General features: G+C 43.6%; 1 protein-coding gene across 13 annotated transcripts in view; it reads left to right on the top strand.

Annotated features, from left to right (window-relative positions):
• mecom (MDS1 and EVI1 complex locus) overlaps positions 1-12,519 on the top strand; it is a 129,218-nt gene that overhangs the window by 99,140 nt on the left and 17,559 nt on the right. For 4 of the 13 annotated variants that reach the window (XM_070971086.1, XM_070971093.1, XM_070971087.1 and 1 more), the window contains exons 3-8: positions 2,826-2,960; positions 10,474-10,576; positions 10,710-10,823; positions 11,527-11,638; positions 11,778-11,925; positions 12,075-12,255. In XM_070971086.1, the coding sequence (XP_070827187.1) occupies positions 2,826-2,960; positions 10,474-10,576; positions 10,710-10,823; positions 11,527-11,638; positions 11,778-11,925; positions 12,075-12,255 (793 nt within the window). Of the gene's footprint in view, positions 1-600; positions 1,360-2,825; positions 2,961-10,473; positions 10,577-10,709; positions 10,824-11,526; positions 11,639-11,777; positions 11,926-12,074; positions 12,256-12,519 lie in introns of those variants that run through there. The other 9 variants (XM_070971089.1, XM_070971098.1, XM_070971091.1 and 6 more) reach the window with 4 other exon arrangements.

Raw genomic sequence — 12,519 nt, forward strand, 5'->3', positions numbered from 1 at the left:
CAGGTAGATCCAGTGTTAGCACCTAACGACCTTACAGCATGTAATGTTCAAGTCAGGGGAAAGCAGGTGATTAGGTCAGTGTTTCCCAAATTGTGGTGCAGAGACTTCCAGTGCTCCTCACGGAGTTTCCTGGAGGTCCCCAGGAGGAACACTTGAGCCTAGTTGTTACATTACCAGTGCGAGCACAGAATAAGGAATCTATTTTCATTCTTTTCCCACTTCTCTTACTTTTGTTACTCTCGCATCCAAACATAATGCTGCTCAAAAGTAAGTCATAACCTCGAGGTACATAACAGAAGAGTGCGGATCTTCAGGTTAATAATGTCATAAAATGGTCCATGGAGCGTCGCGGTGTGTTGTGGAAAAGTTTGCTTACACGTGGATAATGATCCGCGCTTTGATGCTTATGTTGGTTCATTAAAGTGCGCTGCCTGTGTGTGCGGTTCATCCCTTTAGAAGCCCCATCCCGACCTCTCCCTGACCCCGCTCACCCTCTCCAACCCCGGGCCCCTGTCACTTTAAAATTTACTGCGGTGAGGAGTCCCTTCCGACCGGGGACAGGGGCTAAGACAGTCCCGTGTTTTGAGTCGCGTCTTTCTGGGCTTTTGGGATGGACGCGCTGGATCCGTCTGCGTGAGACAGCGCGTAAAAGAAAAACATCACACAAACCGTCCGGGACGCGCAAAGTGAGGGGGCGATGCTTGAAGCCAACACCCCCCACACACACACCACCACCCCTTGAATCTCTCTGCTATCATATAGACGACACATCCCGAGTGGCTGAGGAGGGGGGGAGAGGAAGAGAAAAATGAAAAGTTGAATGGCTACTAGAGGACACCTGGGTGCGTCAGGACAGGACAGGAGGGGTGACAAGAGAGGAGCGGACGAGCCAAGCGAAGCGCGCACAGTGAAAAGTTGGGAGCAAGTTGATGTACCGGAGGTGATGTTAGATCCGAGCCGCGATGTCTGTAGGACAGTGAGGGGAGGCTGACCGGGTGAGCGGTGTCTGTGAGACAATATAGTGAGAGGATTTACTTTTACCGACGGCGCGCCGTCTGACGGACAGTCGCACCGGCGAGGAGTCGACTCGTCCTGCGGCTCTGAGACCAGAAGAGACGCCGACAAAAAACAACAGAACACTGTTTTGTTTTTGTTTTTTAAGTGCCCAAAAATCTGGACAGCGCGCCGCAACAAAGACTATTTGTAGTTTTATTGTTTATTTGACGGCCGAGTTTTGATCGTTTGCAGGTTTTTTTTTTTTTTAAACTCGGACTTTTCATCACTTTTCCTCAGTTAGCGCCGCGGTTCTTATCCCAGGAGGTTTAAAGTGTGGCGCGACTGTGCGAAACAGTTTCAACGGTAAGAGAAAACAGACTTAAGGAATTAGAACAAAACGGTGTTTTTTATGAAGCGACTTGCATTGAGAGCAAAATAAATAAAACAAATGTGCTTGTTCATTCTGTTGTAAAGTGGCCCAAGTTTGACGGTTAAATTCATAAAAGGCTGGAGAGTATTTTTGCAGCATGAATGGGCAGAGTGTTAGTGCAGACAAAGGGCTCTATGCAAGCTAAATATTTATTCAGGGGCAGGTTGTACAAAGGCAGAAAGACAGATTTGTGACCCCGAGACAGACAGAGAGAGAGTCCGTTTTGCATCCCAACAATCGGCGGTTTCTTCCTAACTCTTATCGCTCGCGGTTTCCTGCAATTGATTTGTTTCCTTGTAAAGTTTACAGCTGCTCTATAATAAATATGAACACATTAAAACGACGTTATGCTGATTACGGTTCGTTGAGAGAAATGCTGCGTGAATATTTTGCAGCTAAACGGCAGAAGTCCAGTGATTTTATGATTTGCATGATAATTCAGTTCATTGTATTTATTGTTTTGCTCTTCAGAGCTCTAAGAGGGTCGATGTTGTGCAGGAGAGAAACACAATTGTTTTCTTCGTTTATTGTCATCATTATTGTTATTATTATTATTATTTTACAATCACTATTATTGTTCTTAAATCGTGTTATCAATATTATTTAAATTCCCATTTCTAAAAACAAACTTAAAATCAGTGGATTTTGCTAATTTATTCGATGAAACTACGTTTTCAGAAACGAATTCAAACGTCAGTTGAAGTCGGTTGGTTTATATTTTGAAATTCGTTTTTATCAACAAAATAAAAGCAGATTGATCAGCCAGAATTTGTTGCAATCTTGTTGTTGTTGTTTTTTTTCCTAATGTTTTAATTTAATTGATTTATATTTATGGTCTCGTATGTGTACTGATTTACTGTTGCTGAAAAACATTGTAATGTAATTTACATTTTTTTATTGCCGCATTGGAAATTACATAATTCCTTGAGAGCTCCCTCAAGGGTGAAAAAAAAATAAAAAATGTCATACATATATAATTCATTTTATTTTGTTTTATTACATTTATTGCTATTATTCTGTGGTAACATGAATTTCCTTATAAATGACTGAAACAATAATTACAAATATGCACACCAGCATTTTTATATTACAAAGGTATTTTTAGATGATTAGCATATACTTTGCTTGTACTCAACCCTAATTGTGTGTGTGTGTGTGTGTGTGTGTGTGTGTGTGTGTGTGTGTGTGTGTGTGTGTGTATATATTACGCCACAGACCAGCTCCTAACATGTGGGAGGTACGTGGTTAGTCAGTGTTTGGACACAGTAACCTGGACTGATACTGATCAAAGTCTGATCTCTCTCTCTCTCTCTCTCTCTCTCTCTCTCTCTCTCTCTCTCTCTCTCTCTCTCTCTCTCTCCCTCTCTCTCTCTCTCTCTCTCTCTCTCTCCCCCTGCAGATCTTGGACGGGTCAGGCCATGTAAAATTCTGCGTGGATGCCAGCAAGCCAGATATCGGGAGCTGGCTGAAGCACATCCAGTTTGCCCCTGCGGCCAAGCAGCATAACCTGACAGCGTGCCAGATAGATGATCAGGTACGTGGAGACACTCGCAGCCTGCCTGGCAGAACAACCTCAACGAAGTACAAGATGAACATGATCTGAAGAAAAGAAAAAAAAACATGTGGATGACTTGATTTTGAACTCCCAGATGGTGATGTGTCCTCTGAATCTTGCTGTCTGGCTGGATGAATCAAGTGCAACTCACGCACATTCAGATCTTGGAAACAGCCTTTTTTTAAAAAAAAAAAAAAACACAGCTTCAATGCCAGAAGGCTTCCCTGTATTTTCCGATGGCTGTCCTGTCTGCGCGCTGTTGTGTTAAAAGGTGTTATTGTGATCCAAGTCAGATAGTCCCATGAGCGGCTGGCCCACCCTGCCTTCAGTTCACACACACACACACAGAGCTCACCCCCATGCTGCACCGCAGAGACTCCTCGCTATCTGTGTGTGTTTTCTTTCTGTAATTGTGCTCTGGCTTCTGCCGTGCGAGGACCACAGGGCAGGATCAGAGGCGGCCCGCCGTGATGATAGTTCCGCACACTTCCCAGTCACGCTTGCGATATAAACTCTTAGATATGCCAGGAATGTCACAGTCCTTTTGCTGCTCACCTGGCTGTAGAGAGGTGCGTGCTATACACATGGGGGTCTGTTCACCTCAGTAATCCCACGGCCAGATACCCCTCCTACACAGACGCACACAGCAAGGCAGCAAGACAAGAGGCTAAACTCTATTTGACATGAGCATGGAGCATACCAAGGCTTGACCCGAATAAAAAACATAATGTAGCCTGCGTTTTTGTCATCACCTCTCACTGGTGGTTCATCTCGATTACTTCTTGAGTGTCACCCATAGAAATATCAGAAAAAAATCAGGAGTATTTAATAACTCAAACCAAATGCTTTTCATCTGGATAAAAGTTTGATATGATTGGCCCCGCAATAATAGCTTTAAAGTGAAAAACTTCTCCCAGAACAAGCCTCCTGCTCTTCCCTCACACGCCTGCGTCATTCTCACCTTTCCTGCACTCACAGTTAAAGAGGGAAGAGGTTGAGAGAGAGCAGAGCAGGCACCCGTTTTGTGAACAGAACGGGAAAGAAGACGACCAGAGGCTTTCCAAAAGCACTTACCCCGCTCTCTTTTAAAAGAGAAAGAGAGACAAACAAGCAGAGAGAGCTTTCCCCCGAGCTGCCCTCTCCACGAGGTGTGACTCGCTGTCAACACTGTGGTTCTGCTCGGGTGGCTGTGTAAGGCTCCGACAGGTCACGGACATGGCTATGATGAGGTGATTGTTAAGTATTACACACTGTCACAACACAGCACAATGTGCCGTCTTTAAGCCTTCCGGCCAACATTGGTGTTTTTGAAAACACACTGTAGCATCTCACAATGCCTGTCTGTATGTTTAAAATGAATAGACTAAAAGGGGGTGGTCTTGTAAAGCTGCTGTCAGTTTTTGGTAGTGTGTGCGAGTGTGTGCTTCTGAGGGTTTTTTGTCTCCATGTGTGCACAGACTTTTATGTGCATTGACATGTTGTGAGTGTGTGAAGTGTTTTACATTGTGTCTGTGGAGTGTGTGCACACACACCTGTAACTGCCTGTGTTTCTACATGCATGCACGGGTGAGTGTGAGTGTGTGTGCGTGCACACTCTGCAGGACTGTGAATTGTTCATTGTGGTTCAGATGACTCCCCGCGCTCCTCATTCCGAGCTGCAAACGTTAAAACTTACACTACCTGATTCCAACAGGTTTTTTTTCACTGCCACAGAGAAGTGCTGAGTCTAAACCCAGCCTAAAACCACATATTACACACTCGCCACACAACGGGTAGCATCACCAGATTTCCACAGAAGGGCCTGACTGAGCTACCCAGCGCATACGGTACTTGTTCTTCCCTCTGCACCAAATTCAAAGGAATCTTCCCATCATCAGCAAAGACGACTGTATTATTTTAATACATGTCATACAGGCACAGCGATGTCCAGGTGTGTTGGTCGCTGTTTGGTCCTGCTTCTTTTCAAGCACCAATTTAGCCCTGCCAGCGCGAGAGTTAAACTGGCCTCCATCCTCTTGTTCCTGACCCAGTTCTGTTTATCATAAAACTTTATGACCAATCTCAGGAGGGTGAGGGAGAGAGGAACGAAGGAGTGAGGAGAGAGAGAGAGAGAGAGAGAGAGAGAGAGGGAGAGAGAGAGAGAGAGAGAGAGAGAGAGGGAAAAAACCTGTTTTGTCTTAGTGGAGAAATTGCTCGGGATCCCACTTCTCCTTTTCCTCTCTCTCACAATTCATTTAATTCTCGTCAGCTCTGCCACAGTGGCGTAAGAGATCTGTACTGCAAACGCAGCTGCAGAGCAACAGATTCTGCAAATATTAACAAAAAGAACGTCAGAGCATATTTATAATATCAGAAGAAGATTGTATTCTTTATTAATCTGTCTCAGGGAAGTTAAACTTTATTAGCATTATATCAGATTTTTAGCATGTTGAGTCAATTTTCCACAGTCATTACAAATGAAATTGATACACTGTATAATGATAGAGGACGACAATCTTCTCGCATACCTGACATTTAATGACTGGATGAATGAATGAAAATAAAAAAATCTAATTAGAAAAAAAAGGTATTTTCAGATTGACTTACATGGCTCTTAAACTCTGTGTGACTGTAGATGTGCAGTCATTTAATTTCAACGGGACTCACGTTCTAGATTACAGTTGTTTTTTTTCCAAGACTAGAATGAGCTGCACATTCAGTATTTTCCCTAATTTAACAAAGGCAGCCTTTATTTTTATGGCCGCTCTGTTTTACTGCTTTATGCATTTGACACTGCAGAGGGGAGAGCAACAGGAAACAATGGAGAGGAAGGAGATGGCAGGTGTCGCAGCTTGTGAGCCACGCTGAAATCTGTGATTAATTCAACTTTCTATGACTCATATAGGTTTGAATTCAGTCTTTTACGAATAAGAAAAAGCCCTCTGAAGATATCTGAAAATATATTTTTTGTTGTTTTTTTTTTTAATTTTGTTTTCAATTAAAGATTAAGAGAAAATAATTCATGATGAAGAATTGTGGCTAAGCTCTTTTGTAATTGGATCTTGTAACTTTGGCCTGCGACCCAGTGTTTGTGTTCAGCATTGGCCTTTTAACCATCCATGCCACAATGCTCCATCTCTCCTGATATCTTCATTTGTTTGCCAGTGCGCTGAGCAACACGGCCCTAGCGCTACTTGCATAGATCCTTCCGTGATCGGCGTGTTTCGTCGTTAAGATAATTAGGGCAATTAGGGCTTGAAAACCCTCCACTGCGCTCCTCACTCTGCTGATTCAATTGAAAGGAAAATGGATTAAAAGTGTAATTAACATCATCCAACGAGGCCCTGAAGAGCCTTTCATAAGACAGTGCAGAGGGATATGAGCGTTAATCTCATTCGCTTTATTGATTCTCACCTAGTATTGAGCAGGATAAAGTGGCTGAGGGTCATATTAGCAAAACACTGACAGTCATTCATTATGTAAATAAACTGGTGGTGAAATCAGGAAGGGACTGTCGTGCACAGAGATAACTGCTCGAAGTGTATTCAGTTATGGGAAGCATGCAAGAAATCATTGTGAAAAGAGCTCCAACTTATATAAAAGATAAAGCGGTAAATGCGCAGAATGCTACTTCTGAGGCCTTAGAATTCTGGAGATGCGAAGTCTCCACCTGACATCGATGATTTGCCGCTCACGAGACGCCAGAAAGTTCCCGCTTCTTCATAAGGTCACTTTCCCACAGCTGACTCAGTCGAACATGAGCGTAACCCCATGTTGGCTTCCTTACATGTTCATCCAATTTGCTGGAAGCAGCTGCACATTGTGCGCTCATGCTCCTTGTTGCTATCTAAGTCACGAAACGGTTTTGTGCCGCGGCCAAGTGATGGTGACTGCCAAACACACTGTACATGTTGCATGACCCCGATAGCTACAGGGAGGTCGCAACATCATGTGGACACGCTTGTTGCTGTCATGCTACTGCTGAGCAAGCACACGCAAACAATGTAGAGGTTGTTCTTCTTACATTTGATGTAACCTTGTGGTTTCTTTGCCTAGTTTTGTATATAACAAGTGGTCTTATATCTTTTAAATCTCTTATAATCATTGCAGTATAAACCTCGGTTGTGGGTCTGGGTTTTTAGACGTTAAGGTTGCTTGACATGTGAAGTTTTTGCACTGAGAGCAGCACCCAGACTGAGAGTTTATTGTGGCAGGACAGCGTCGGTGAATGGCATACCTGTCGAATGAGCTCTGTGTGAGCGAGGAGTCAGCCAACAGGGTGTGACCAGGGAAAATGTGACTGTGTTTACTCTGCTAATGACTAATGGTGTCAAGGTAACAAAGTAGTCCGATTATAGCCTCTGATCCTCCCGTGGTTGTAACCTTTGGCAGAAAGAAGAGAGAGAGAGAGAAAGATAGTGACTCAGTAAAGGAACATATAGAGGGAGAAATAAAACACACACACACATATATATATATATATATATATATATATATATATATATATATAAATATTTGAGAGAGAGAAGGAGAAAATCGTTGATCTGCAGGTCTTAGACAATAAGACTCGGTCAGTGAGGGGACTAGGCTTCTTGGCTACTGCTGCAGCCCGAGCAGAGCAGACTAAAGCCATTGCATGAATGTGAAAACTTGCAGACCCAAGTCAAGCTCATGTGTAATGCCAAAGAAATGAAGTCAAAGTCCTCTGTGCTGTGTTTCTTTACAGTACGAATAAGAAACGGCCTTGTTGCTGAGGCGGCCGGCTTTCTCAGTGTGAACTCGCACACCCTGGTTATCTTATCTACAGAATAGCCTGTTGTTTTAAGCCACTGTTAAAGGCCGCTGGCCGTCGGTGTGTGCGCGCGTGCGTGTTTGTCACTCTGTCCATGACACGTTAAGGACCCCTCCAATCAAACACCGTGTCCTCTGTTATGGAGCAGGACCCTGCCTTGTTTGTTGGTGTGTGTTTTCTCTGTTTATCTGCGGCGGCCCTCGGGGGGAAGGGGTGGAGCTGTCGGGGGGAATTCCCCTGATATTCGTAATCACCCTCCTGCTCATGTGGGCACTTAGGCCAGCCCAAAACACACCTTCTCGTACAGAGGAACAGAGCTGCAGAAATGTTTACTGATCCCTAACAACGGAAGGTCAGAGGTCAGGCTCCGACTGATGGACACCTCAGCAAAGTGGATGTCTGCTGCTGACTCACCTGGGTGTCCCTCGCTGTGTGTTTCTGAATTATCTCCTGTTATTTGTGAAACATACTGAAATTATAGACTCATAGTTGCATTTTACCGTGAACTTGCGCTCTTGTATTTATGGACAAAGTGGTTTCGACAGTGTCCATTAATTTTTATGTTCCGAGGCCTCAGTCCACGCCCTGGTAGCTTTCCAAAGAGCCTCCCTCCTCCGTCTCGATATCAGTCTCTCAGAGCGGAATCCCTGCAGACTCCCATGTCTGCTTGAACTGCTGTGTGATTGTCTCTAAATCACAATATTTTTGTGGCCTTGCAGAGGTGACGAACACAGGAAAGAGCGTGTCTGTTTGTGTCCGCGTACATGTAAGAAGTCCCGTCTGTGTTCAGGTATGTGTGTTTATGGGGTTAGAGAGGTTAGAGGAGGGTATGTCAGAGATCAGAGCTCCTGTTGGGACCCTCTCAGTTCACTTCTCATCATTCTGTCTTTGAAACAATGCGAGTGCAGCCCTGCTATTGCTGATCAGGCCTGAATTTCTCTTAAACCAGACATCAAAACTGCAAAAAAAAAAAAAAAAAAAGTTGGCAAGCTTCTCCATGGACCTCAGCGGTTAAATTAATGCAAATGAAGCGATTTAAAATTGAAATGCTACAAAAATGAAACAAGAATATTTTTTGGAATTAAAGTTGGTGGTTAATATGTAATGCATCTCTCCTGGTCCGGATAACTGTAATGACTCTGGTTTAGCCCTGTAATGGGAGTCAGACTTGTCGTGCCTGTCACCCTCCCGCCGACTTTCTTGACCGGCTTAGATTTTTTTCTTAATGCCTGAATTTAAATCATACTTTCATGCTACCACAAAGCTCCATCAGTTACTGTGCACCAATCACTCCTCTGTTATTGACATGCAAGAGCTGTGCCGCGGGCAGGCCCTGGTTTTTCACTTACTTGAACTCCCTTTTACTCCAGTTGCTCTCACTCTTGGAACTTCCTGTGCTTCTCTGAGTCACAGTGGGGCCCAGAGAATCTGTAGTATCATATTTAGTATTATATCATTTGCCAGAAATCAGAACAATGACACAAACAATTATAGCACTGAATACATCACGATCTTTATTGTGACTAAGATATTTATCACAACGGAGCCAGTGTGGCTCTAGTCTCTAGTGCTCGCCAGGAATTCCGTCCGTGAGCGGTGTACCTGTGACCCGTGACTTCCCAGAAGCAACCCCCCCACCCCCCACCCCCCCCCACTTGCATTTCTAATAAATTCCCCCTCAATCATTGTCACGTCGATGCAGCAGAGGAAGGTAATATGTTAAACCTCCAAAGCATGCCAAAAATAACGCCATGTCTGATTGTTTCACAGAGAAAGGCTATTGTGTGTCCATGGGAAGCACCACAGTCTCAGGGTCTCTCAGTCGATTCTTTAAAATGACGGTCCCCCTCCGAACACACATACGTTTAGCGGGGACATGCTTTGATAATCCCTATGATAGTTAAGACTAAAGGGATGCAATGAAATCTTAACCCCCGCTGTCATTGTTTACAAATGCAGAATAATAAGTGGACCTAGACCGAATTGTGCTCAGTAAATGAGCACCTAGAAGTGGTGTTAGTCTTTAATTGATCTCACTGTTTGGAAGCTTCATCCATCACTGAATTACTCAATTAACAGAGTGCAGTTTTTAACAGCTTGCTTATTTTTACACTTTATCACCACACATTAGTAAACTTGCCTCCACACATTTGTTTTCCACTTCTTGCCTACTATAAGCATTACTTAAGAATCCAGTGTGTGTGTGTGTGTGTGTGTGTGTGTGTGTGTGTGTGTGTGTGTGTGTGTGTGTGTGTGTGTGTGTGTGAGTATACAGTATTTAGGAGACAGTATATTTATTCTGCAGGGTGGTTGTTTGAGCTTTAATTTAGTTTTCAGAAAGATGGATGTCTTAAATGATGATTAAGTACCAGTTAATGAGCGTATATGTGTGTTCATGTATATGTCTCCTCTGTGTGTGAGGTGGTGGTGGTGCAAATATGACACGCGTGTACACATTGTGCAGCTGATTTGCATGTGTCTGTGTGCACCGAGAGCTACTCTAAGTGATTTAAAAAGTGATAGCTTAGCCCACATAGCAGTTCAGTTGTGAGGAAAAAAATGCAGTAAAAATAAACACAGTTTCAACGTCCTCACAGGACACCAAAAAAAGGCAAATTCAGCACAGCAAAATATGTTGATCCCTACAGCTTTGTTTGACCTTTGTAATTAAGCAGTGATGTAAAAGCACTTTGTAAATCTCGATCCTCCTGTGTGTTGCAGATCTTCTACAAAGTCACCAGAGAGATTTTCCCCGGTGAAGAGCTGCTACTTTTCATGAAGGCTGAAGAGTATTCATGCGACACCATGGCTCCTGATATTCATGGTCTGTACTACACACACACACACACACACACACACACACACACACACACTTCTGTCAATTTCCAACTCCTGAGTGACACATATACCTCTCTTAAATGCTTAAAATGTTAATGTTTCTGCCTCCCGCCATGCAGAGGAGAGGCAGTACCGCTGTGAGGACTGTAACCAGCACTTTGAGTCCCGCAACCAGCTGCTGGACCACCAGAAACAGCCATGTGGGATGCCCCCCTCCTCCTTCCTTAACCCAGGTTCGGGTTTTATTTTAAATAAGTGGGCTATTTTCATGCCATTGTAAACAGTGTGCACTGAAGAGTGACAAGAGGGATGTTTAGCTGGACTGGGAGAGTATGACACTAATGATGTAATGACTGTGGCTCCCAGCGGAGCCACTGAAAATGAGATCATACAATAATGCGTTGTGGAAAGAAGAGTCCACAAACTGAAATACATTCTATTTTATTCAACGTAAGCTGAGAGTAAAAGAGGATGTCATTTGAAAATTGTCAAAATCCAGAACAGTGGAAGAACGCTGTTTTCTCCTGAATGCACAATTAATGCAGGGAAGAGTATGTTCATCCTACATTTGTCCAAGACGTTCAAATTCAGTGTAACTTGTATGAGACTGGACCACAGACAGTAATCGGCAATGCAAATCATTATATTTCCCTGTATGATCCATGTGCTATATGTAATGGAGTGGCTGCTTCTCAAAGACTGCAAACATACGTCAATGCTGCACAGCTCTCCAACTTGCTGTTACACCAAAAAACAGCATTCCTTTTTAATTTCCATTTGAAGTTAACTAACATATTTTTAAATACATCTGGTATAGACATGGCAGGGTTTTGTTTTTTGGGGGTTTTTTTTGAACAAATGAACAGTTCAGGATTAATTTAGACACTCTATTTACACACTCCTCTTCCATTACTTTATCTTTTCTGATGTATCTAGGAGGGGACAGTGACCTGAAGGCCCAGGAACCTCAAGACCTGCTACCCCTGAACATGTCTCATGGTCTGCACGAGTGTAAGGAGTGTGACCAGGTCTTCCCCGATGTCCAGAGGTGAGTGACACGCTCAGACGAGCCATTTGTTTCAGGATATTTTTGTCTGATTTTCATTCTCATCAATACACATGTAGAGCTGTCAGGCGGCCAACAAACTTGTAAACCCTTGTTGTTTTCTGCTCTGTGTTTCCTGCAGTCTGGAGGCTCACACTCTGTCCCACTCTGAGGAAAGGGAATATAAGTGTGACCAGTGTCCCAAGGCCTTCAACTGGAAATCAAACCTGATCCGACATCAGATGTCGCACGACAGTGGCAAGCACTATGAATGTGAAAACTGCTCAAAGGTAAAGTGATGCCTTTTGGAGGGGACGTTGAATTAATGAGCATTTTTATGTCCACGTGTCTGCTTTTTTATTGCAGATTATTTATTACTTTCATGTTTGCAGAAGCAGATAGTAACTCCCCCGTGCGTCTGTGTGGTTGCTTCCCCCAGCAGGTGTTCACAGACCCCAGTAACCTGCAGAGGCACATCCGCTCACAGCACGTCGGGGCGCGGGCCCACGCCTGCTCTGACTGCGGCAAGACGTTCGCAACGTCTTCTGGCCTCAAGCAGCATAAGCACATCCACAGCAGTGTCAAGCCCTTCATGTGTAAGTCACTAAGACCCTACCTATGTAAGTCTCCTCAGTACGTTACAATAATAATAATAACAATATTAATAGTAATATGCTTGCCTTTTATAGAAAAACTGTGATATTATTGCAAATATATATATTTATCCTTCCTCAGCTTTTTCTTAAGAGTCACTCATGTAATGTTCTACAGGAATTACACGTGGGGTTTTATAGTAGTGTATTTAGAGTGGCAGCCCATTTTCTTTTAAGACAAGAGTCATGCAGTTATATCTGCATCAGCACTCTCACACTCTGCTGATATGG

The sequence above is a fragment of the Chaetodon trifascialis genome, chromosome 9 (genome assembly GCF_039877785.1).
Source record: "Chaetodon trifascialis isolate fChaTrf1 chromosome 9, fChaTrf1.hap1, whole genome shotgun sequence".
In the NCBI taxonomy this organism is placed as follows: domain Eukaryota; kingdom Metazoa; phylum Chordata; class Actinopteri; order Chaetodontiformes; family Chaetodontidae; genus Chaetodon; species Chaetodon trifascialis.